Source organism: Bufo bufo, chromosome 6, assembly GCF_905171765.1.
Source record: "Bufo bufo chromosome 6, aBufBuf1.1, whole genome shotgun sequence".
Taxonomy (NCBI): domain Eukaryota; kingdom Metazoa; phylum Chordata; class Amphibia; order Anura; family Bufonidae; genus Bufo; species Bufo bufo.
The window spans coordinates 118501910-118529587 of record NC_053394.1 but is presented as its reverse complement, the minus strand read 5'-3'; the positions used below and the strand labels follow the sequence as shown (position 1 = coordinate 118529587).

Here is a 27678-nt window from a genome sequence, read left to right as displayed (position 1 = left end):
AACTGCTCTATGGGCACGTGGCAGTGTTCAGAAGGAAAGGAGCGCCACATAGATTTTGGAGCCAGATTTCGCTAGAATGGTTTATAGGCAACATTTTGTATTTGAACAGACCCTAACGTACCCGTACAGTGGAAACCCTCAAAAAGTGACCCCATTTTGGAAACTACACCCTTAAAGAATATATTAAGGGGGTACTTTTTTTTCCTGTTACCCCTTGTGAAAATGAAAAATTTGGGGCTAAAGAAACATTTTATTGGAAGAAACTAAACTTTTTACAGCCAAATGTTCCCAAATTCCATAAAACACCCCTCTGTACCCTTACTGCAGACTGCTAGCAATTCATTCATAACTTCTAGTAGAAATAATAAAGGAATGGGACAACATACAGACATGAGAATATATGCTCCAGAATAGTTATTACATGGGGGATGCATCAAGCTATTAAAACAGACATGTCTGGAGTGGTGACAGGCCCTCTTTAAAATTATTTTCACAATGATGATTGTAGGCTGAGATTGATCATGGTTATAATATAGCACAAGAAATCATTGTAAACTAAACCGACCCTTAGTAGTAATGGTGAGAGAAGGAAATGGCAGCCATGGAACTCCTATAATTGTTAAACTTATCACTAGAGTTGAGCAAATTCGACAAAACATTTTCCAAAAATTTAGGTGAAATCCAAATCAGATTTTTTTGTTGATTTAATTCAGACCACTTTCTCAAAATGGTATTATCCATTTTCCAGATCAGAAGACAGGAAAGACGAAGAAGGAGGATCAAATGACCCCAGACAATGTCTGTGTATACACATCGGCAGGCATTTGCTGCCAAAAAGCGGCAATTGTTTTGGCTACAGTGTAGTTTGCTTTTAAAGATGCTGCATGTTACCACCAGCAGCCAAGAATTTAGGCATAGCCATAAATGGCACTGTCACTCTAAGATTAGTAATGCTGGCAATGAGTTGTATACTGTCCTAGAAGACCCCCAGAATGACATCCACAACTTTTCAGGGCAATATGAGCACTTTCTATTTGGGTTGAATCTATTCAGACCTGAATCAAATTGACTTACCGATTCAGGCGAATCAAATCCAAACTGAATTTCAAGAAATTTGTTCATCACTAGTGGTCACCTACTTCTGATAATTTATGTATGACTGATCTGCCATGCAGTGCGGCACTGGCATTGGGGCAAGAATAATTTATCACAGATTAATCGTCTTGACCCAGAAGGAGCATTGTTGAATGTGTTGCAGGTTTGATGAAAAAGACAAATGATTACAGAACTGTAGTGCTGCATTCTCTCCCTTCTGGAGAGGCAACATAATACTTGATATGTTGTGGAGAAGGTACAAATAGCAAAGCAAGAATATACACAATTATTAGTAACCCCAATCATAACCTCACAGATATTCATTAAATTATCGTCTAGCAGAGATACAGCTTATTATAAAGGCCAAAGACGCATTCATAGGCCCACATTTACTAATGCGATTGCACCTAGAATTTGGTGTAAAATTGGCCAATACTTGGTGCATCTCTGGCACATAATGTCACATCAAGCTTTAGATTTGTTAATAAAGCAAAGAATAATCCAATGCGCCTTGCAAGATGAGGGAATGTAGCTCAGTGAGAAAGTCCTCGGTCTCCTCCCCACAGCCATGGACAACACCAGGGATCTCCGAAAAGTTTAAAGTCCCCCTCAAAGCCTGCTCTTCTTGCTCCTCCTCCTCCCCCCAGCCACCATCCTCCTCCGACTCCTCTTCTCACTCCTGCTGACTTGCCTCAGATGGAGTAGCCTCCCTGGGAATTCATTCAGCATTGCGACTTCCAGCTCCTGCTCCTCGATGGCTTGATCAATGACATGACGTAATGCACACTCCAGAAAGAAGGCGTAAGGTACGATGTCACTGATGGTGCCCTGGCTTCAACTGACCAGTTTGGTGATCTCATCAAATGGCCGCAAAGTCTGTGTGCGTCGCGCATGAGCAGCCACTGGCACAGTGAAAAGAAAACCAAGCTCCCAGAACCTGTCCTGCTGCAGAGTTTGTACAGGTAGTCGTTAACGGCACGTTGCTGCTGGAGAAGCCAATCAAGCATATACAAGATGGAGTTCCAGCGTGTCGGGCTGTCACAAATCAGACTTCTGACGGGCAGGTGGTGTCGTCACTGAACGTCAGGAAGGCGAGCCATGGCCGTGTAAGATCTTCTAAAATGGCCAGAGATTTTCCTGGCCTGCCGCAAAACGTCCTGGACCCCGGGGTATTTGGCAACGAATCGCTGCACGACTAAGTTCAGGACGTGTGCCATTTTGCCCTGTTTCAGCGCGCTCAACAGATTGGCACCGTTGTCGCACACCACTTTACCAACTGTCAAATTGAGCGGGGTTAGCCACTGATCTGACTGTGACCGCAAAGCTGAAAGCAGTGCAGGACCGGTGTGGCTCTTGGCTTCCAGGCACAACAGCCGCAGCACAGCATGGCAACGTCTCACCTGGCATGTCGAATAGGCTCGGTGATGGGAGGCCAGGTGCCTTCTTAAGGTGGTCGTTCCTAGGTGAGTGTTGGGCTTACCGCGACTTATGCGTTGACAGCAAAGGCTGCAGATGGCAACACTATTGTCAGCAGCTGACACGTTAAAAAAAGCCCACACTGCGGAGCCATGTGCCGGTGTTCTGGGAGCGCAAGATGTGACCGTGCATGGTGGATAGCTCGCTCCAGATACATTTGCAGTCTGCTTTTTGCCTCCGGTGCACTTCGAGTTCTGCCTGCTTCTCCTCCTTCTCCTCCCTATCTGCTGCTCCGTCTATCCCTCTGAACTCCCCTCCTCTTCCTCTCTTGTGGGCACCCACGTGACGTCTATCGACACGTCATCATCGTCACCTTCACCACCACTGACATTAGAGATCTCGGAGTAGGCAGCAACAGCAGGGACCACTCTCCTTGGGCTTATCTGGGTACTGTCGTCAGACCGATGGGTGGCGGCCGTTGCTACCTCCTCTTCCTCATCCTATGCCAAGAATGGCTGTGCATCTGTAAGGTCTGGGAATGGATGGGTGAATAATTCCTCTGACTCGAGTGGAGGGGCTTTGGTGGTGCTGGTCGTGGTGGTGTCTTTGGGGGTGCACACAGCAGAGAGTGAGGAGAGTGCAGATGCAGAGGATGAGGAGGGTGCAGAAGCTGAAGGCTGAGTGAGCCACTCAACCAACTCTGGTGCATCATTTGACGTAATCGCACGCACCTTCTCCAACTTCCTGTCATGGATGAAGTTAGCAGATAGCTGGAACCTATAAATAAATGAGCGACTGGCTTGATCCCAAACTAAGGAGCTTATAGGTGAGCCCTATAAAACCCTAAGAGCTCTCCCTGACTGCTATGCACATGCAAGGGTCTGTATGGTAGACGATTGCATGCCCGCGTACCTAATACCGTGTGACACCTGAAAACCCTATAATAGTGAGGGGACACGACCACCGGCTCCCTACACTTAATACGGACGGAGTCAGGGTCACCTAGAATCAAGCCAGCAAGGAAACACAATAAAGTAAATGACTTATCTGAACAAACAGCAGAAGCAGCCTCCAGCAGTGGACACCTCATCCAGGAAGTAGTATAAACCGCAAAGTGAGGCAGTATGGGAGGGATTATAAAGGAAGACAATTAGTCGAAATAAGTGACACCTGGCAGAAGGAAAGGAGATGAGAAAGTGAAACCAAAACAAAGAACATCATACAATAGGTAGAGAACGTCTGCCAGATCTTCTCACAGAACTGGCGGTGACAGTACCCCTCCCTCTACGGGTGGACTCCGGACACTCAGAGCCCACCTTCTCAGGATGAGACCTATGGAAAGCCCTGATGAGACGAGTGGCCTTAATGTCCGCCACTGGGACCCAAATTCTCTCCTCAGGACCATAACTCTCCCAATGAACGTGGTACTGAAGAGAACCGTGGATAATGCTAGAATCCACAATCCTATAGACCTGAAATTCAAGATTACCATCAACAAAAATCGGAGGAGGCAAAGAGGAGGGTACAGTGGGTTGTACATAAGGTTTTAATAGGGACTTGTGAAAAACATTATGGATCTTCCAAGTCTGAGGAAGATCAAGACGGAAGGCAACGGGATTGATGACGGACAAGATCTTGTAAGGCTCAATAAACTTAGGACCCAACTTCAGGGAGGGAACCTTCAGTTTGATATTCTTTGTAGACAACCACACCAGATCACCAACATTCAGGTCCGGACCAGGCACACGTCTCTTATCCGCCACACGCTTATATCTCTCACTCATCCTCTTCAGATTACCCTGAATCTTTTGCCAAATAAATGACAAAGACGATCAAAATCTCGACCCCTCTCCAGAGAATGTCCCAAACTGCGGATGAAACCCATATGCACCAAAAAATTGTGACTTATCAGAGGACTCCTGGCGACGGTTATTTAAAGCGAACTCAGCAAGGGACAAAAAAGAATACCAATCCTCCTGATTCTCTGCCACAAAACAGCGCAGATATGTCTCCAGATTCTGATTGACGCGTTCGGTCTGACCATTCAACTGCGGGTGAAAAGCAGAAGAGAACGACAACCGAACCCCCAAGCGAGAACAGAAGGCCTTCCAGAATCTGGAAACAAATTGTGTGCCCCTATCAGAAACGATGTCCGAAGGAATGCCATGCAATTTAACGATATGATCAACAAACGCTTGCGCCAGCGTCTTAGCATTGGGTAACCCAGGAAAGGGAATGAAATGTGCCATTTTGCTAAAACGGTCCACTACCACCAGAATCACAGTCTTCCCCGAGGAACGAGGCAGGTCCGTAATGAAGTCCATGGACAGATGCGTCCAAGGACGGGAAGGAATGGGTAACGGGAGGAGAGAACCCGATGGCCGTGAATGAGGGACCTTGGCACGAGCGCAGGTCTCGCAGGCTGCCACAAAACCCTCAACCGTCTTACGAAGAGCTGGCAACCAGAATCTCCGAGCAATGAGATCCACTGTGGCTCTACTCCCCGGGTGCCCAGCAAAGACAGTATTGTGGTGCTCTTTAAAAACCTTGTGTCGTAAAGCGAGAGGCACAAACAACCTCCCAGGAGGACAAAGATCAGGAGCCTCTGCCTGGGCTGCCTGAACCTCTGCCTCTAAATCAGGATAAAGAGCAGAGACGACCACCCCTTTAGCCAAAATGGGACCTGGGTCTTCAAAGTTCCCCCCTCCCGGAAAACAACGTGACAGGGCATCCGCCTTCACATTTTTAACCCCAGGGCGGAACGTAACAACAAAATTAAACCTAGAAAAGAACAAAGACAATCTGGCCTGTCTCGGGTTCAGACGCTTGGCCGATTCCAAGTAGGCCAGATTCTTATGGTCGGTAAACACCATAATAGGGTGTCTGGCTCCCTCTAACCAATGGCGCCATTCCTCAAAAGCTAATTTGATGGCCAACAACTCCCTATCTCCCACATCGTAATTTCTCTCTGCAGAGGAGAGTTTCCTTGAGAAAAAGGCACACGGTCGCCATTTGGCAGGAGAGGGACCCTGAGATAAGACCGCACCCACACCCACCTCAGAAGCATCCACCTCAACAATAAAAGGTAGAGAGACATCAGGTTGTACCAAAATGGGAGCGGAAGCGCATCTACCGACCACGAGGAAAAATCCACCCCCTTTTTAGTCATATCAGTGAGTGGCTTAACAACAGAGGAATAATTCAAAATTAACTTTCTGTAATAATTGGCAAAACCCAAAAACCGCATCAGCGCCTTCTGATTCTCAGGAAGCTCCCAATCAAGCACAGCGCGGACCTTCTCAGGGTCCATCCGAAAACCAGAAGCGGAGAGAAGAAAACCAAGAAATTGAATCTCCGGAACTGCAAACACACATTTTTCCAGTTTAGCGTATTATTTATTCTTCCGCAGAATCAGCAAGACCTGACATAGGTGGTCCCGATGAGTCTTGAAATCAGGAGAAAAAATCAAAATGTCATCTAGATACACCAGTACAAATTTCCCCATTAAATGATAAAAAATGCTGTTCACAAAATGTTGGAAGACGACATTCATCAAACCAAGGGGCATAACCAAATTCTCGAAATGACCCTCAGGGGTATTGAAGGCCGTCCATTCGTCCCCTTCCCTGACCCTGACTAGGTTGTATGCCCCTCTTAAATCCAACTTAGAAAAAACTTTAGCCCCAACAATCTGGTTAAACAGGTCCGGGATCAGAGGAAGCTGATATGGGTCACGAATCGTGATACGGTTCAGCTCCCTGAAATCCAGACAAGGTCTTAAAGAAGCATCTTTTTTCTTAACAAAAAAAAAAACAGCGGAAACAGGTGACTTCGAGGGTCGGATGTGTCCCTTTCTCAGGCTCTCAGAGATATAAGTACGCATAGCGACTCTTTCAGGTTGGGAGAGATTGTATAGTCAGGATTTTGGCAGCTTGGCGCCTGGGATGAGATTAATAGGGCAGTCGTACTCCCGGTGAGGGGGCAACTCCTGGACACCACTCTCGGAAAACACATCCAAAAATTCAGAGAGAAAAGATGGCACAGTCTTGGTAGAAACCTCTGAAAGAGACGCCGTGAGGCAATTCTCTCTGCAAAACTCACTCCAACCATTTATTTGCCTTGCTTGCCAATCAATGGTGGGGTTATGTTTAGTGAGCCAGGGTAGCCCCAACACTAGAGGAGTAGGTAATCCGCTTAAGACGAACCATGACATATCCTCAACATGAGCGTCACCCACAGTCAAACGGATATTGTGAACTATGCCCTTTAACGATCTTTGAGAAAGTGGAGCGGAATCGATAGCAAAAACAGGTATATCCTTTTCCAAAGTGCATACCTGGAAACCATGCGTTGTTGCAAATTGATTATCAATGAGATTGACAGCTGCTCCACAATCTCACAAACAATGTTCTTGCTGTCTAGTGCCACCCTGGCAGGTAGGAGAAAACAGGAACTACAAGCAAACTGCAAACCTTCAATTTCCACATCAACCTTGCCAATAGTAGCAAATGGAAAGTTTTTAGAGGTTTTTTTTTTGTTTTGTTTTGTTTTTATTACCCTCAGAAAACGCCATGAATCTTTTAGAGGGGCAAACATTAGCCAAATGATTTATACCCCCACAACAGAAACAAACCCTCCTCTGAGAGCTGAATCCTCTACTATCAGAGGCAAGCAAACCCGGCTGCATGGCCTCCTCCTCAGAGGGGATTGAGACAGACTGAGACCCCTGCGCACTGAATGAGACAGCCCCACAGTCCTTGGGCTGAATATGACAGGAAAGAGTGGTCTCCTCTCTCTCTCTAAGACGCCTGTCAATACGAACAGCTAGAGACATGGCTGACTCTAACGACGCTGGTCTCTCATGAAAAGCGAATGCATCTTTCAATCTTATCGAAAGACCATGGCAAAATTGACTTCGGAGTGCAGCATCATTCCAACCAGTATCAGCTGCCCATCTCCGAAATTCAGAACAATATATCTCTGCGGACTGTTTACCCTGGCATAAAATACGCAGTTTAGATTCAGCCAGGGCAATACAATCCGGGTCATCATATATCTGCCCCAGGGCTACAAAAAATTCATCCACCGATTGGAGGCGCCGTGCCCCCACCGGCAGCGAAAAGGCCCAAGACTGAGTGTTATCCCTGAGCAGCGAGATGATGATCCCCACCCTCTGCTCCTCATCACCAGAGGAATGGGGAAGTAGGCGAAAATGGAGTTTGCAAGCCTCTCTAAAGCGAACAAAATCCTCACTACCCCCGGAGAACGTATTCGGGAGCGAGATCTTAGGCCCGGAACAAACTCCATGAACGCCAGCAGAACCGGTCACCTGAAACTGAGACACAGTTTTACGGAGATCTGCTACCTCCAGCGAAAGACCTTGCATGCGGTCAATCAAGGCTGAAACCGGATCCATGCTTAAGACGGTTATGGCGGTTTATAATGTCACAGATGAAGTTAGCAGATAGCTGGAACATATAAATAAACGAGCGACTGGCTTGATCCCAAACTAAGTAGCTTATAAGTGAGCCCTATAAAACCCTAAGAGCTCTCCCTGACTGCTATGAACATGCAAGGGTCTGTATGGTAGACGATTGCATGCCCGCGTACCTAATACTGTGTGACACCTGAAAACCCTATAATAGTGAGGGGGCACGACCACCGGCTCCCTACACTTAATACAGATGGAGTCAGGGTCACCTAGAATCAAGCCAGCAAGGAAACACAATAAAGTAAATGACTTATCTGAACAAACAGCAAAAGCAGCCTCCAGCAGTGGACACCTCATCCAGGAAGTAGTATAAACCGCAAAGTGAGGCAGTATGGGAGGGATTATAAAGGAAGACAATTAGTCAAAATAAGTGACACCTGGCAGAAGGAAAGGAGATGAGAAAGTGAAACCAAAACAAAGAACATCATACAAGAGGTAGAACAGAACTGGCGGTGACACTTCCCACTTAGGCTCCACCTGGTGCACCTGCCCGACCCCTACCACCCCTGCGGAACGGCCTGCCTCTTCCTCTGCCTGTCATTTTCAAAATGAACCTGTGCCAAAGTCCCTAGAGAAGAGCAGTATTTGTGGAAGCAGGTATATCGCAGGCCTCAATCAGTAATTGGTGGAAGCCGGTATATCAAACCCCTTAATCAGCATTTTGTATAAACAGGTGTATCGCATGCCTCAATCAATATTTGGTGGAAGCAGGTATATCGCACCCCTCAATTAGTATTTTGTGGAAACAGGTATATAGAACCCCTTAATCAATATTTGGTGGAAGCAGGTATATCGCACCCCTCAATCAGTATTTTGTGGAAGCAAGTGTATCGCAGGCCTCAATCAATATTTGGTGGAAGCAGGTATATCGCACCCCATTAATCAGTATTTTGTGGAAGCAGGTACAAGAACCCCTTAATCAATATTTTGTGAAAGCAGGTATATAGAACCACTCAATCAGTATTTTGTAGAAGCAGGTATATAGAAACCCCCAATCAGAATTTTGTGGAAGCAGGTATATCAATCCCCTTAATCAATATTTTGTGGAAGCAGGCATATCGCACCCCTCAATCAGTATTTTGTGAGAGCAGGTGTATCGCAGGCCTCAATCAATATTTGGTGGAAGCAGGTATATCGCACCCCTCAATTAGTATTTTGTGAAAGCAGGTATATAGAACCTCTTAATAAATATTTGGTGGAAGCAGATATATCGCACCCCTTAATCAGTATTTTGTGGAAGCAGGTATATAAAACCCCTCAATCAGTATTTTGTGTAAGCAGGTATACAGAATCCCTCAATTAGTATTTTGTGGAAGCAGATATATCAATCCCCTTAATCAATATTTTGTGGAAGCAGGTATATAGAAACTCTTAATCAATATTTGGTGGAAGCAGGTATATCGCACCCCTGAGTCTGTATTTTGTGGAAGCAGGTATATCAAACCCTTTAATCAGTATTTTGTGGAAGCAGGTATATCGCACCCCTCAATCAGTATTTTGTGGATGCAGGTATATAGAACCTCTAATCAATATTTGGTGGAAACAGATATATCGCACTTCTCAATCTGTATTTTGTGGAAGCAGGTATATCACACCCCTCAATCAGTATTTTGTGGAAGCAGGTGTATCGTAGGACTCAATCAGTATTTGGTGGAAGCAGGTATATCGCACCCCTCAATCAGTATTTTATGGAAACAGGTATATAGAACCCCTTAATCAATATTTTGTGGAAGCAGGTATATCCCACCCCTCGATCTGAATTTTGCGGAAGCAGGTATATTGCAGGCCTCAATCAATATTTGGTGGAAGCAGGTATAGCAATCCCCTTAATCAGTATTTTGTGGAAGCAGGTGTATCACAGGCCTCAATCAATATTTGGTGGAAGCAGGTATATCAATCCCCTTAATCAATATTTTGTGGAAGCAGGTATATCGCACCCCTCAATTAGTATTTTGCGGAAGCAGGTATATCGCACCTCTTAATCAGTATTTTGTCGAAGCATGTATATTTCACCCCTCAATCAGTTTTTTGGGGGGCAACAGGTATATCATACCCGTTGTAAATAGTTGTTCCAATAGCGCTTGTCCCTCTATATACCTGAGGTATCGCAGCAGAACCGCACACAACTGCTGCACAATACAAATGCACTATATACTTTCTATGTTAGAAACTATATTATAGGTATATTACACCCCTCAATCAGTTTTTTTGGGGGGGCAACAGATATATCATAACAGTTGCAATTAGTTATTCCAATAACGTTTGTCCCTCTATATAGCTGCGGTATTGCAGCAGAACCGCACACAACTGCTGCACAATACAAATGCACTATAATATACTTTCTATGTTAGAAAGTATATTATAAGTATATCCCACCCCTCTATATCACACCTATCGATAGCACACCTATACCAGTCCTTAAAAGGACTTTTGTGGCCCTATTAGCAAGCATTTGGTGTCCCTAACAGTCTGTCCCTGCTCCACAAAGCAACCTCTCCCTACACTGTCAAAACAGAGAATGTAAAATGACTGCCAGATCGGGTTCTGTTATAGGGTTGGGGTGTGTTCATGTGCTGAAACGTCTCAATTGGCTGTCCTGTCCCACCTGATGGATGTGTCATTGGTCAAAGTTCAGCTCAATGCAAAAGAATATGGCGCATGCGATCATCGCCATATGTTCGCATGTTCGGCGAATCATGAATGCGCAAATTTCGCCATGAAAATGACCGCCGGGCGAACCGCAAGGCCATCTCCATATATGAGATAGTTAGGAAGATATGGCACTCATATATCTGGAGGACTGCTCAAACATTAAATTTTATTATATTCAAGTAATATAATGTTCCACAGGTCATAATTGTTAAAAAGGTCATAAATCTAAAATAGTCATACAAGATACGTATATTGTACAGAAAATAAAACAAGAAATGATTAAAACATCACAAAAAATGACGATTCATTATGAGAATCACTGAGGCAGTAGCGGAGATCACAGGAAAAAGCCATACTTCGCTTTGGAGGTAAGGGAGCAGTACAGCTCATAAACAGGTGGGACGCCACCAAAGAGCTGGAACCCCGAATAATTCAAGCTGCGATAATTTGTGAATTACTATACAGAGTTTCTATTACGAAATATTGACTTTGTGAGCCGCCCGAATATATGGTGTTGGACCAATACAACATCTGCAACTCACAGCCAATAATCGAACCGAAACTAGTCTTTTCCTTCTGTGAAAATCATACAAGTGTTACAATGTATTAATCGGCGATCGCTGATATCGAACATTCGGTGATCACCCGATCGGAAATTCGGCTTGAATAATCATTATATTCGCCAACCCGATTATATTGTGGTGGACATAACAATTGTGGATATCGAATATCCGGTGATTACTTGATCGAAAAATCCGGCCTGAGCGATCATTATATTCGATAATCAGATTTTACTGTGGTGGACATACCAAGTAAAGTTAGGTTCACTGAATAACCAGTCATTTTATGCCTCAGTGATTCTCATAATGAATCGTCATTTTTAGTGATGTTTTAATCATTTCTTGTTTTATTTTCTGTACAATATACGTATCTTGTATGACTATTTTAGATTTATGACCTTTTTAACAATTATGACCTGTGGAACATTATATTACTTGAATATAATAAAATTTAATGTTTGAGCAGTCCTCCAGATATATGAGTGCCATATCTTCCTAACTATCTCTTAAATTTTTTTGGTCAACACTCAGATATTAAGCACCATCCCATCCCAATTGACCAGTAGAGCCATTCTATTCTGCCAATATAACATCTCCATATATGATATGATAATTTTATTCTGTGGGTGGATACAACATTTTTTATTAAATTGTGTGAAAGTACAGTATTTCTTTAACCTAAGCCCTTTCCGATTAAGTCATACCCCCTTGTAAAGTTAAGCACAAAATGTGTCTAAAATCACAAAATAAATGTGGTGCATATATGCTAGTTTTTTGGTAAAATTAAGTTGGAATTCTCTTAGTACATGGTGAACTTAAGTTGGAATTCTCTTAGTACATCTCCACCAATGTGTGTGTGTGTGGGGGGGGGGGGGGGGGGGGGGGAAGATAACTGCAAAGATGACCCTTCCATGACAAATAACACCGAAAAATTATGGGCTCACCTCATCTTCTTCTTCCTCCTCACTGCTCACACGAACACTGATTTTGGGAGCTCCTGATCTTACTAGTTTTTTACAGGCCCTTCGAATAAAATATCCAGAAAATAACATGCCAATATCGGAGGCCAACAGTCGGACTATGTTCCAAGCATCTACGTTGCTAAGTCTAAAACAGAAAAAAATTACTTCAATTCATACAATAAATTATTTATTGTATGAGCAAGAGGAAGAGAATGTACTACAAGCTTATGACACATGGGCTGATACACATGACTGGGAATGAACCATTTGTTTGTCTGCTCATGGGAGCCGTATTTACATGCAGCAATCATCTCCTCTGTATGGTTGCTATTACAATTCTCAGGTGATTAGCAGCACATTTACATGGACCAATTATCAAGAACAAGTGTTCATAGGAATGTTTGCTCCCAATATGCGCCCGATCCCTGGCGCATGTAATAAGCTACTTTAGTCTTATGTCACAACTTAAAGGGGTTCTCCCATGACTAATGTTAAAAATGAAAATCAGACACCATATAGTACATGACAATCTCTTTCTAACAAAGCTAGAACCAGCCCTGTACCTTACATGGAAATATCCCCATTTATTGCTGTGCTAGATTTATATCAAGGTGATATCTCAAGGGGAGTGTCTTTTCTGCTGCATCACAACTCAATTGAAGGATGAAACTGAGCATGTGCGGCCATGTCAGTGAGCCGGACAAAGAAATAAGAGAAAAAACATACAGCAGGTGGCGCCATACAGATACAATTTATTGAATTACTCAGTGGCTATGCTAAATTTATTTCAGTACATGTGACTTTCGGTCCAGGTGCTGGTTTGAAAACCTTAGAATATTTTTCGTGAGACAACCCCTTTAAGTCAAAGCACAAACTATAAGTACTCTCCAGCAAATATTAAGCAAATTTGCAAAAAAAAATTGAAATATCTGATTGCTGTCATTTGGTGGGATCCTTCATAGCATATTATCGACCGATAAATATCTGTCCTGGTAAAGGACACGCAGATACACGGCTAGTTACAGTACCAGTGTGATCAAGACATGAACAGGACACATTTTTATCCAATGGAAGTAAAAAATGAATGTTCCTGCAGAACGACAGCAAGCAGAGATCTTAAAAACTGTGGAAAAGATACGGAAGCTGGATTGTAAAATTGTATCTCTTTCTTTACAGTTTGAATAATCTTCATGTTTTGAAAAATAAATACCTTCTTAAAAACGTTTGTAACAACCCAGAGTGGTGTTACTACTCCTGCACCCTGCTACTATCTCTAATGGGCTAACCTGTATTTCATCTTATGTATTTTGTTCCAGGTCTTCTCCACAATGTGCATTCCTAATCTTGTTATGCAACTGTTTATTACATGTAATGTGCCTGATTCACCAGCATGGTGAAATATGACAGAGCTATAGTTAGAAAGAATGGAACTTACCATTCCATTCTCCCCCCTTTGGGCTGAAGTGGGCCAGTCCTGCTTCCTACCGGAAGGGTGGGGCAGAAGTTTCCAGTTAGTTTTAGGCTCCTCTAGACAGGGAAAGGGAGTGCAGGGACATGTCACTGCCTGACGTACCCATGCCAGCCACAGCACCTTAAGCTCTGCTGGTCATGGAGGCGGAAAACTGAAGCCTCAGGAGCCAGGAGAAAAGTTCCTTGGCTGAACATGTCCGACTACAGAGTGAAGTGTAGCATCAAGAAGAAGCCAAGTTATTCAGTCAGCTTGTCAGTACAGCAGAGAGAAAAAGATAAAGCAGAGTTGTTTGCCTGCCAGTTTATGCTAAAGCCTGCTGGAACCAAGACAAAGCCTGAAAATTGTTTGGAAAAACATTTATTCAAGTAAAGCTGCCATTGAACTTCATCTCAAGGTCTGGACTCAAGTTATTTTTCCTCCATCCCTCAATTACTCCCCCTTTTTATTGTTTCAGAGCCAAAGCCTGGGGTCCAGCGGTATGGGCAGGTAGGAGCACCGTGACACACATAAAGAGACATTTGGGCCGCACTACGCAACTCGGCATTTACTACACCTGGGACGCAATAGAGGGCCCTGGGGACAGAATCTATTTTTGCGCATTGAAGGCCCACTCTATCTGTAAATCCTCCTACAAGAGACTTTATAGCATCTACTTACTGCTGGAGAGTGTGAATCTGCATCGGTTGCAGCACTGTGGCAAAACAGGGGTTAATCAGCCATCTTGGATTTGGGCATTGTGTGTTGAGAGGAAGACATCCACCCATCAGAGGGGAGGGAACCAAAGAGCCCGTCTCCACAGAGGAACCATTCTTACAGCAGAAGAAACTAAATTGCTCAGTACAAGTTCCCAGGAGGACAGAGAAACCAACTGTACCCCCTACAGGAAGTAGAAGCAGTGGCAAAGGGAAAGGGAAAATGCAGTTCCTTCTTCCCTGGATCCTGAGAAGCAATGTCCAGAGGTCTGAGTGAGTACTGTTGGGGAAAATAACCTTGCTAAAGACTGTTTTGGACCATTATCTGCATGCCAGAGCATCATACTCCCCAGAATTGAGCAGTTGCAGCGACTCTTAAAGGAGCCACGCACCAATTCTGCTGCTGTTGCCCATAGCAACATACACTTAAATTGCATGTTAGCTTACACTGACCCCTCTAGTCTGGTACAGGGTATCAAAAGCCATATCTGACAGTAAGGATAGCACCCATGGGATCTAGGGTGGCCAGACATCCGTTTTTAGGCTGGACAGTCCGTTTTTTAGACTCCTGGTCCTCCGTCTGGCGCAAGGCCAGGACGGACGGCCAGAAGTCCTCCTTTTTTGTTGGTAACAGGGTGACGGGGACGGCAGGTCCGCTGACTCCGCTCAGGCATGGTCACTTTAAGTAATTGGCAGGAGGCAGGGCCTGGCAGCATGTCTGGATCACATTGCACGATGACATCACAACGTTATCAGCGCTGTAGCTGCACCAGCCAGTTCTGGGAAGTCGGGAACAGAGGAGTGCTGCGAGGGACGGGACCTCACCGGTGCAGGCCATATGGCCGGGCAGCCTGTAGAGAGCCGGCATGTGCAGCCAGGAGCAGAGCAGGTTTGTTCAGGAAGGCGGAGGACGAGCTGCTGGGGGCTCCCTGTGAGACTGAGTGTGGCACCTGCACAGTGTAAACTTATCCTGGTGCCCATATTTACCCATAACCCGGGGGCACCGCTCTGCCCCTGAGGCCATCACCCCCTCCCCTCCATCCACACAGCGCACCCAGTGTGTCGGACTTCCTCCTCACCTTCCTGCGATGGGGCGTGGCTTCACTGGGCGGGCATGGCTTCATAGACGTGGGTGTAGTTTATTGGTTTAGGGATGTGGCCGGTGAGGTCCGGCTTTCTGAGGGGAAGCCAGTGGCCACCCTACTTGGATCGCAGCAAACCATCAGCACTATCAGCAGCTACAGCCACATGCATCATGCCTCTAGGTACCTCCACAGTGGGGTCAGAGAAGGACTGCCCTGTGGCCATTGTCGTTGCCACTTGGGACTTTCAACCCCTGCAACAACAGCGAAGAAGACTTCCAGTCCCTCCGGGAGGGAGCAGCGGGCCATCTGCCAGGCGAAGGTTACCACAGTTGCCCCTGACTACTGGAGTAGCAGAGCCCGAAAAAAGCCAGTCTGTGGCCATTATCACTGCCACTACAGAAATCTCCAGGCCTACTACTACTGCTACTGTACAGCCCGAGCCCACCAAACAGGAGCACTGCCCTGAGGTGTGCGAGGATAAGGAGGAATCTACTGATACTGCTCCATGCACTCCAGAACCACCAATGAATCCGGAGCTCCTTGCTATGAAAGACTGGAGAATCTGTCATCTACCAGGAAAAGGTCAAGGCTTACAGAGGATCCTCCAGAGGAAGGTGATCCTGCAGTACTAAATTCTGCTACAGAAGGCCACCAGGAGATCGCAGATGAAGTTTCTGCTGGAGTCTCAGCCACAGAGAGCACCACTGCTAGCCGTGACATCGATGAGGATGTCACACAGCTTAACAAGGACTTTTGCGCCCTCAAATATGGAAGCCAGGAGGAAGACTTCAACCCCTCCCAGAGGATACCTCATGCTGTGAGGAAAACTACCCACTGTGGGAATTACCTACTACCTTATGTGGATTATAAATGACTTTTTTCACTATACTGTATGTTCCAGTTTTGCAACGTTACAAGCCAGCACCCAAAGAAAGGACTCAAACGTGCACCTGATCTCTTTGTGATTTCTAGTGTGACATTTTTTAACTATATTTTTGCACTAAAGTTCTAAGGTTCTGCAACGTTTAAGCAATTTTCCCATTGTATGGACTCTGTTACGGGTACAACAATGTGACCTCTTATGCACTTTTTGAATGGACTTTGGACTTTATATTGTTAGCTAGATACTGTAGTTAGCATCCTTGCTTCATTGCTCATATGGACTGCCTCTGAGGACACTGAATACCAATTGTCCCCCTTTGCCCTGTATTAGTTTAAAAAGCCTAGGTATTATATTGTATGATTTGCATATGCACTTAATTCTTGTTCTCTCCACAGACTTGGGAGGGGAAGGAGCCAATATGTCCTGTGTCTTTGAGATCATGTGTTGTTGCTACACAGGGAGGACCGAGTGGTAAAGTCACAAGCAGGTCTAAAAAATATGTTCCTAGGTGCCTTAACGCAATGTACACAGCCCTAAGGGAAATGTGAAGCTACCAGTTTCGTCATCAAGGTGACGAAGCGTAAAGTATGATTAGACCTTGGTGCTTGGAAGGGATTACAGGATGAAGCCACCCTCCTATTTGCGGGTGTCTAATAGTATCGTGGAGGGATTACAGTACATGACACTACCAAGCTCCATATACGACTGTGGCCAGGTCGTGGAGTATTTGAGCGCTTGGTGCAGACTTTTTGGTTCTCTGATTATTACCGAGAGGGAGAAATGTAAATAGAAACCCTACTCATACGGGTAGAGACGTAGTGGTAGCCGTTGCTATATCAGTTAGTAATAGTAAATAGTCTCGTGCAGCACTCTAACCATCCTTGGGTACCCTTAGAGCACATTCTAAGCACAAGCTAAGGGCTGCTTGGTTTTGAGTAAAGGTGTATGTAGCACCCCAGAGTGGTGTTACCACTCCTGCACCCTGCTACTACCTAATGGGTTAACCTGTATGTCATCTTATGTATTTTTTCCAGGTCCTCTCCACAGTGTGCATTCCTAGTCTTGTTATGCAATTGTTTATTACATGTAATGTGACTGGTTCACCAGCAGGTGGCAACAAATATGGCCGAGCTATAGTTAGAGAGAATGGAACTTACCATTCCATTCTCCCCACCTTTGGGCTGAAGTGGGACAATCCTGCTTCCTGCCGGAAGGGTGGGGTAGAAGTTTCCAGTTAGTTTTAGGCTCCTCTAGACAGGGGAAGGGAGTGCAGGGACACGTCGCTGCCTGACGTGCCCATGCCAGCCAGAGCACCTTAAGCTCTGCTGGTCATGGAGGCGGAAACTTAAAGCCTTAGGAGCCAGGAGAAAAGTTCCTTGACTGAACATAAGTCAGACTACAGAGTGAAGTGCAGCATCAACGTTATGGCAATTCATGTGATTCTCATCGTCTTTGCGTGGTGCTAAATCAATTAGAAGTGCGCACCATTCTACTTTCATAATGAGACCAGACACACAGTTGGTTTCATGAAAGCATCTTCTCATCCTCCTGAGCCAGAACAAGAGAGACCCTTTATTCAAGTTACATTCACTTAAATAGCAGACATGACATCAGAAAAGGGGTGTTCCTTAAGAAGAGACTATTGGCTCCTTAACCTGATAGGAGTGGTTTCAGCAACTTCAACTCTGAGTTCATAGATAGATTTGAAAACTGCAACCTAATCCCCCTCCCCTTCCCCCTAGTGTCCTTAAAGGGGTATTATCAACACACCGTTTCATACTTACCTGCTCCCGGCGTGCTGTCCACTTCCTGGTTTCGGCACTCGGCAGGGGGCAGGCTCCATCTTGATTGAAGTCTTCTCCCGGCAGGGCCGCGCGATGGACTGAACTCGCACGCCGAGACCGCGCATGCGCCCTGGTGACTTTTTCCTGGCAATTATACTGTACTGGCCAGGAAGAAATTACCATAGCGCACGCGCGGCCTCGGCGTGCGCTTTCGGGACTGTGTGAGGCCGGCCGGGAAAAGAGAAGAAGTCGCCTGCACAAGCGCGGCCACCGCGATTCCTGAGAAGAGCGGTGGCCGTAACCAGGGGAGACGGAAGACAACAGTCAGGTAAGTATGTGTATATTTTCTTCTAAGGGGTGGGAATTAGTTAATTAAATATATTTAGAATAATGATCACTGTTAAATCATTAACAGATTTAACAGTGATCATTAAGATGATAATACCCCTTTAAGACAAAAAAAGGAATGCACACGTGGCTCATACATCTGGTTTGCAGCCATCTAGTGGACAGAAAAGAGTACTACAGAATGTTCACATTATATATATATATATATATATATATATATATATATAAAAAGAAATAAAACCTGTCTCTCACATCAAGAAGAAGCAAAGTTATTCAGTCAGCTTGTCAGTACAGCAGAGAGAAAGAGATAAAGCAGAGTTGAGTTTGCCTGCCAGTTTATGCTAAAGCCTGCTGGAACCAAGACAAAGCCTGAAAACTGTTTGGAGAAACGTTTATTCAAGTAAAGCTGCCATTGAACTTCATCTCAAGGTCATCTCCATCCCTAAATTATTCCCCCTTTTTATTGCTTCGGAGCCAAAGCATGGGGTCCAGCAGTATCCAGGTAGGAGCACCGTGACACACATAAAGAGACATTTGGGCCGCATTACACCACTCAGCATTTACTACACCTGGGATGCGATAGAGGGCCCTGGGGGGCTGCGCCCGTTTCACGTTGTCCCATCTCGGGACATGTCATGGCATGGTAATAACCACAGTAAGTACCAGCCAGGGGAGGCTGAGTTACAGAAGCGGCCATCGCTTTTACAAGTCAGTGTTTGGTCAGTGTTTGATCAGCGATTTCCATCAGTGATTGTGATTGCACAAACCAACCAGGGGTGGATTGGGACCTTAAAGGGGGTGTCTCACTTCAGCAAGTGGTATTAAACATGTAGAGAACGTTAATAAAAGGCACTTCCTAATGTATTGTTATTACGCATTTTGCCTCCTTTGCTGGCTGGATCATAATACATTAGTAGGTACCTTGTTTTAACTTCATCTACATAATAAATGCTATTTTCTGAAGTGACACAACCCCTTTAAAGTGGCCCTGGAATTTTTTTTTTATAATGGCCCCATGTTGTAGGTGGATCCAAATTTTTAGAAGATGGGGCAACAGAAGTAGGCAAAGCCAACACAAACTGGCTAGCTAACTGGCACACAAGGAAAATTCCCTGTACGGTCTATGGCCAGTTCGCCCCTGAAACCAATCAATAATCAACAAAAATGTGAAAGCATGTCCGATAAAAATATACAAATAAAAATGTGTACACCATTGCTGATGGTTTTAATGTAGCCATGAGATTGTCCATAACATTGTTTGTAATAGTCACATGGAGAAGTCACCAGCGGGTTGTATGGCCAGATAAAACCTATCACAACTCTAGCAATCAGTGTTATCTGATATACGGCTGTTCTCCAGACAAAATAACAGTGAGTAGGATATGTTCACACATTGGCAGATTAGTAGTGTGATCTTTCTCTCTGAGCAGCGTGTTTTGGGCAGTGGAAATGCAGCCAAAAACATCAAAAAAATGCTAGCAATTTTAGTCCTTCTCCATTATCTACAATGTAGAACGCAGCTAAAATCCGCTTCCACATATTAACATGCCAGCAGCACGGTGGCTCAGTGGTGCCTTGCAGTCCTGGGGTCCAAGGTTTGAATCTGACCAAGGACAACATCTGCATGGAGTTTCTATGTTCCCCCCACGTAAACGTTTACGTGAGTTTCCTCCGGATACTCCGGTTTCTTCCCACACTCCAAAGACATACTGATAGGGACCTTGGATTGGGGACAGTTGGATGCTAATATCTGTAAAGCGCTGCGAAATATAGTAGCGCTGTATAAGTGCATTAAATAAATAAATACGGTAATGCCACTTCTGAAGCAGACTGGAAATCAGCGGTGGAAGAACATGCCACCGTGTGCAGGTTGGTATTTTTCCCATTGAATTCAATGAGAAGCTGGTGATTCGATATCAAATTCTGCAATGGAAAACTGCAGTTGTGGTATATTTTCGCAATGTTAATATGCCCTAAAGGTACATCCACCTGCGATGAAAAATAGAAGAAAAGTCCACAGCAGATTTTGCCTCAGATCCACACCAAAAAATGCTGCAATAACTGCATGTATTTCGGGCTATTTTTGCAGGGGAAATAGCTGCGGATTTGGCTCTCTCCATTGCAATAGGTGAAATCCACGGTGGAGATTTTACGCTACAGTTTTCTTAAAATCTCACCCACTTTGCTGGTACTGTGCAATGCTGGCAAATCTGTGTATCCGTCATGTGTGAACATACCCTGCAAACACTGTTGGGGTAATTTGTCAAACTGGTGTAAAGTAGACCTGGCTTAGTTGCCCATAGCAACCAATGAGATTCCACCTTTAATTTTTCACAGCTCCTTTGGAAAATGAAAGGTGGAGTATGATTGGTTGCTATAGGCAACTAAGCCAGGTCTAATTTACACCAGTTTGATCAATTCCCCTATGTATTTCTACAGTTCGAGCATTTTTTGGAAAATTGGCATAGTCTGGAGGTGCTGTGGCATGCAATGTGGTTAGGCACTGGGGCTGTCATAGTCAGGATACACTGTCGATGGCACTGTTTTGGCTTTTCTACTGTGTCTGTACCATATCCACTGTGTATCACCCATATATGTATTTTCTAATTTTATGCTTCTAATTATGGACACGTCTTATAGTCTGAAAAAAATGATACTTCTTACCTCACAATTCCAAAGTGTTTCAGGATTTCTTCCCAGAGGTAATCTGAACAGACAGCAACAAATAACACAGTCATTGTCAAGTATAGCAGACTCTGCACACAGTACAATAGCATACCTCTCACCTTTTAAAAAGCACAAAGAGGGACACTATCAGCATATCACCCCACCTTTTGGCCAGTCAAAGAAGGACACTTATGGCTCATTGTGTATAAGATCCAATCACTGGCTGCGGAGGGTCATGGCTGCGGCTAGTGATTGACTGAGGAACCACAGACATTTCCTGCCATGTCGAGACAGTAGCAAGGAGTGGGGGGCCCTCAGGGACCCGTAACCGTTATAACTGCAGCACTGGAGAATCGGTAAAGCGGTATAACTTCCGCTATTTTTCTACAGCATGTGCAGCCCCTGTGCTGGAATACCCCTTTAAATATTCACACAAAACTCCTCTAATATAGACATTTTAAGTCCACAATTGCCCAAATAATGAAAAAATATATATAAGTTAAGGTGTAATTTATAGGTAGGAACCAGACAGATGTTTTCTGGATCAGTTTAGTAACTTTATTATTGTACATTTATTACCCAGGTCAAAAAGAGGGACACATAAGTAACAAAGAGGGACAGAGGGACACTTGGGAGGCATGCAGTAGTAAGGCGGCTGACACACATTGATGCAGTTTTTGAAGCCAAAACCAGCAGCGGATTCAGAAAAAAATGCAGAAGTCGTATCTGTCCTTTATGCTTACTCTTCCTTTATGATCCACTCCTGATTTTGTCTTCCAAAACTGCATCCAGAAACCTAATCTTGTGGCCGTACCTTAGGGCTGAAACTACATCTAGACTTTTTGTAGCACTTTTAGGCCTCATGCACATAGCCGTTGCCCGGCCATGGCCGTATTGCGTTCCAGAAAACAGTGGGTCCACAATATGCAGGCACCAGCCATGTGCTCCCCACATCATGGATGTGGAAACATTCACTTGAAAGGGTCCGCAATCTGGGGCTGCGATGCGGAGCGGAGGCACGGAAGCACTACAGAGTGCTTCCATGGTGTTTCTGTCCGTGCCTCCGCACCGCAAAAAAATAGAACATGTTCTATTTCTTTGCAGTGCGGACGGATCACGGACCCATTCAAGTTGAATGGGTCTCGATCCGTCCTGGCTGCCGCACAGACATTGCCCATGCATTGGAGACCGCAAATTGCGACCCCCAATGCACATTACGGCCGCACAATGGCCGTGTGCATGAGGCTTTAGGCTACGTCTACACGACGACATTTGTCGCGCCACAATAAGTCGCGCAACAGATAGGGCACAACTACACTGCAACATTTGTAGCGCAACAATTTGTTGCACTAATGTCGCGCGACAATTTTTATAATGGCAGTCTATGGTTTCGCACTGCAACATGCTGCGACTGCGACGCAACAGTCGCAGAAAAATCCATCTCAAATGGATTTTCTGCGACTGTTGCGTTGCAGTCGCAGCATGTTGCATGTTGCAGTGCGACACCATAGACTGCCATTATAAAAATTGTCGGGCGACATTAGTGCAACAAAATGTCGCGCGACAAATGTCGTCGTGTAGACGTAGCCTTAGGCCTCATGCACGCGACCGTTGTTGTGTTCCGTTCCGCAAAATGTGGTTCCGTTTTTCCGTGATCCGTTTCAGTTTTTGTTTCCGTGTGTCTTCCTTTATTTTTACATAAAGGAAAGTAAAAAAAAATCTAAGACAGGTTTGCCATGCAAATGATAGGAAAAAAACGGACGCGGACGTGGATGACAATCTTGTGTGCCTCCGTGTTTTTTAGCGGTCCCATTGACTTGAATGGGTCTGCAAACCGTTTTCCGCGAAAATAGGACAGGTTATATCTTTTTGACGGACTGGAACCACGGATCACGGATGACAAACGGTGCATTAGCCGAGTTTTCAACGGACCCATTGAAATTCAATGGGTCCGCAGAAAATCCCGAAAAACGGCACAACGGACACGGAATAAAACAACGGTCGTGTGCATGAGGCCTTAGTCTGAAGCAGTAAATTGACTTTTATTCCATCTTATGCACTGCATCAGTGAATCAACAATTAAAATAAACTAACAGTGCTACAAGTCTAGGTGCAGCCTCAGCCTAAGGCCTCTTTCACACGACTGTGTGTCTCCCATGGCCGTATTGCGGCCCGCATACAGCGGGTCCGCAATACACGGGGAACCGGCCGTATGCATTCCGCATCACTTGAATGGGTCCGCAAATCCGGGGATGCAGTGCAGAATGGAATGGAACCACGGAATGGAAGCACTACGGAGTGCTTTCGTGGGGTTCTGTTCCGTTCTGCAAAAAAAGATAGAACTTGTTCTATCTTTTTGCGGAACAGAGGGATCGCGGAACCCATTCAAGTGGTCGGTGCCAATGCATTGTGGACCGCAATTTGCGGTTCGTAGCACGGCCACGGGGGAAAAACGTGTGAAAGAGGCCTAAGCAGTTGTATAGTCCACATAAATAACCATTATTGGTATTCTGATCAATGCTTATTTCTACTTCCAATAGTTTTTTGTTCTTTATAATATGATATAGGGTCCAAGATAAATAGTTGTTTTCATGATGAGAGGGTGACACTGCAGGCTGGGCTTACATGTTCAGGTTTTTAATGCAGTTTTTGAAGCCAAAGGAACAGATAATAAACAAAGGGCACATATAAGGATGGGGCTAACACCTAGACTTTTGTAGCATTTTTTAAAATTAATTTTAAATATTGAGCTATAGTCCAAAGCAGTAAATTGTCTTGTAGCTGAGAACGTGTAAGAGTACCCTAAGGGTACGGCCTCACTGTCAGGTTTCTGCATGCAGTTTTGGAAGCCAAAACCAGGAGCGAAATAAAAAAAAAAATAGAAGTTGTATCTGTCCTTTATACTTTGTCTCCTTTTATGATCAACTCCTGATTTTGGCTTCTAAAACTGCATCAGAAAACCTGACTGTGTGGCTGTACCCTAAGACTATACCCCCTTAAAGAGGACCTGTCACCACTCCTGACATGCCTGTTTTAATAGCTTCATGCATTTCACATGTAATAACAATTCTGGAGCATCTATTCTTATGTTTGTATGTTGTGCCATTCCTTTATTATTCCTGCTAGAAGTTATGAATGAATTGCTAGCAGTCTGCAGTAAGGGTACAGAGGGTGGTAACCAGTTGGAGGGGTGTACCTGCACAGACTGACTATCCAATCAGTGCTGCCACTTTCAGACTGTGCAGGTACACCCCCCCAACTGGTTACCACCCTCTGTACCCTTACTGCAGACTGCTAGCAATTCATTCATAACTTCTAGTAGAAATAATAAAGGAATGGCACAACATACAGACATAAGAATAGATGCTCCAGAATTGTTATTACGTGGGGAATGCATGAAGCTATTAAACCAGGCATGTCAGGAGCGGTGAAAGGTCCTCTTTAAAATGCACACCAGTACTTAATCCTAGCCCACGAGTATATTACCTTCAGGAGGAATGTAATGAAACACAATTTGGAAAGATGACTGTACGATGAGGAGAAAGAAGCTGGTATAGTATATGGACTTAAGGAATTTTCCAGTGTGTTCTAAAACAAAGAAAAAAAAAAAAAAGAAAAGAAAATAGAGAAAACATGAAAACTTCAAGTTCCTCCAATCCAAAAAGGCCTAGAAGTTTTTATATTGTGGCACAAGTTTACTGCACTGAACTGAAAAATAATTTCACGACAATAGATATTTTAGATTGCACGTAGTTTTTTCAAAGGTGAAGACAAAAAAGATACACATATGAATACAGGCTAATGCATCAACTTAGTTTTATTTTATTCGTTTTTCAGTTATCCTTCTGGTCCCTTTTATTTCCTTAACGGGTGGAAGGTTTAAAGATTGATGTCAACTTTTTTGTATGGCTACTATATACTAGATGTTACTTGGTTTTTGGTGCGTATTTGATGTGTTTTTTCCCCAGATCTCACCACTGTGTTGAAAAGGGTGGAAACCACACAAAGAATTGACAGGCTGAGGATTTCACAACCGGTCAATTTCCGTACTTAACGAAAAAGCAAAGTGTGAAATCTCATACACTTTGTTGATACACTATTACGCTGCATTTTTTTCTGTACGAGAATCGTCGTGGAAAACCCACATGTAATGCAGAATGTGTGCAAGTAGATTAAGGCCACCTGCACATGTTGCGCAATAAGAGCGGTTTTTACGTGCCGATTTATGTGCGGAAAAAACGCAGTGTATTACAGTATCAGCAAAGTGTATGAGATTACACAAATCTTACTTACACTGCACAGTTTTTTAGTGCGGAATTTGACCTGCCATGCAGATTTCAAAATAAATAGCAGGTCAATTATGTTTGCCGTTTTAGCTTCAATTCTACACCAAAAACCGCTGGTAGACATTACGGATTTTGGTGCAGGTATGCTGCAGAAACACACATAAATCCACATGGAAATTCGTGTGTGTTCCCCCGCACTCATGTGCAGATAGCCTAAGGATGCCTTCACAGGCTGCAGATTTTGTTAAATAAATTTTCTTGCAAATGAAAAATAGTTTACCTAAATGGGGCTTACAGAAATCCATGTGCTTGCCACAAAAAAAAAAGCCCAATCAAATGAGTGGAAATGATTTTTAGTCACAGGAAATTTCTGCAACAAAATCTGCAATGTGTAAAAGGCACCCTCACATGTCAATTGTTTATGCGATTCCACACCTTCTGTAGAGTGGTTTTCCCCATAGACTTCAATGTGGTTGTTAACATAAACAGAAAATCCGCACGAAAATCTGCACCAAAAAACACACCAATTCTGAGATAAAGGGCTCACGTACACGAATGTATTTTCATTCCGTGTCCGATATGTTTTTTTTGCAGACTGTATGCGGAACCATTAATTTCAATGGGTCCGCAAAAAAAAAACCAGAAGTTACTCTGTGTGCATTCCGTTTCCGTATGTCCGTATTTCCGTTCCACAAAAAAACATGTCCTATTATTGTCCGCATTATGGACATGGGTAGGACTGTTCTATTAGGGGCCAGCTGTTCCGTTCCGCAAAATACGGAATGCTGACCGCAAAATACATACGGTCATGTGCATGAGCCCAAAGAGTGCGGATTTATGTGCGGCACACAAATCTGCACAGTGTGCAGCCACCGTTATGGTCCTTACACAAGCACATACATTTTGTCTGCCCTTTTTGGGGCTGTAAAAACACTTTTTGGCCACCTGTTGCTTTTGCTAAGGTTTTTGTGGCTTTGTTTTGGCATTTTTGCACACAGTTTGCGATTGTTCACTAGTGTTTTTTTCATGTTTTTCCCCCTATAGAGCAGGGGATGTCAAAATAGCTGAAAAACACCAAAAGCTACAGCATGATAGCATGCATCATTTTTGATAAAAAGGCAGAAAGACAGAAAACGCTGTCTAATGGACAAAAACTTCAGTATGTGTCCCAATAGGCATTCAGCTAACATGGAGCTGGCATTTTTACCACAAAAAGTGCACCAAAAACTGCAGGTGCAAAAGTGCAGAAAATCCCATTAAAACCTGTGTGTAAGAAGCCTAACTGAAGAAAAACAAAGAAAAATGTCAAGTCCGTTGTCATCCAACATAGACCAAGGGGCAATGTAACTGCACGGCATAGTAATATACCCAGCAGATAGTTACCAGACGACGGGAATAATGTTATAAATGATAACTAATAATATCATGAAGGGTCATATACAAAATCCTACTCCATTTACTTTATAAAAAAGAGAGGGTTCAGTAAAAACATTCCAACTTGTAGAAATTTGAATTTCGAGGCTCATAACATCACAAGCAATCAATAAAACAAGGTTATAGCGGAAGTTTAAGATATGAAGAATATGGTCACAAAGCAGCAAATAAGTCTACCTTTCATCGTAGTGTATGTTGGTTTTGATAGAAGAGGGATCAGCATCAGGTACACAAAATAGATGATGGAGAATCCATTGAAACGGATGCAAATGGCTCCAGGAGGCAAAATAGTGATATTAGATTTCTTCAGCATTGATAATAAATTATAGAAATCATATAATAATAAAAATGAATTAAAAAAACATATATTTGTATATTTCTGAGACTATATATTTTTGTTAATAACAGTACACAGATATACGTAATGCATCGTGGATAATCCCTTAGAATACAGTGCCATTTCGAAAGTAATAATTCTACATAACATAATATACAGAATTACGTCATTTGAGAAGATTGTCTGAGACGTAGTGGATTTTGATACCTACCTGCCAGTAAGCAGCTGGGGAGGAGGAAACGGAAGACTAACCCACATAATAGTTCATTTGCCATTCTCTATGCCAGTCTGCCGAGGTGGGTTAGGAAGGGCCAAGCAGTCTAGTCACAATAGGGTAGACATCTTGAACACCTAGGAAAGTAGTAGATTGACATTTACGTCCCATGCCCAGGGTTGACTGAGAAGTTCAAGGGTTCGCTAGTGTAAATGAAGAGGACAGACCCACCTGAGTGTCCACACTGGCCAGAGAGCAGCTGGGAGTGAGAGGTCTTCAGTGTGGTGAGGGGAGGTGCATG

At 44.1% G+C, this 27678-nt stretch overlaps 1 protein-coding gene across 1 annotated transcript in view; it reads right to left on the bottom strand.

Moving 5' to 3' along the window:
- Positions 1-27049, bottom strand: part of LOC121003882 (piezo-type mechanosensitive ion channel component 2-like) — a 124138-nt gene extending 97089 nt beyond the window's left edge. Inside the window, exons 1-4 of the mRNA XM_040435822.1 lie at positions 27004-27049; positions 24588-24694; positions 21104-21141; positions 12159-12321 (exon numbers count right to left, since the gene is read on the bottom strand). Coding sequence (XP_040291756.1) covers positions 12159-12321; positions 21104-21141; positions 24588-24694; positions 27004-27049 — 354 coding nt within the window. The remainder of the gene's footprint in view (positions 1-12158; positions 12322-21103; positions 21142-24587; positions 24695-27003) is intronic.
- Positions 27050-27678: the final 629 nt, after the last annotated feature.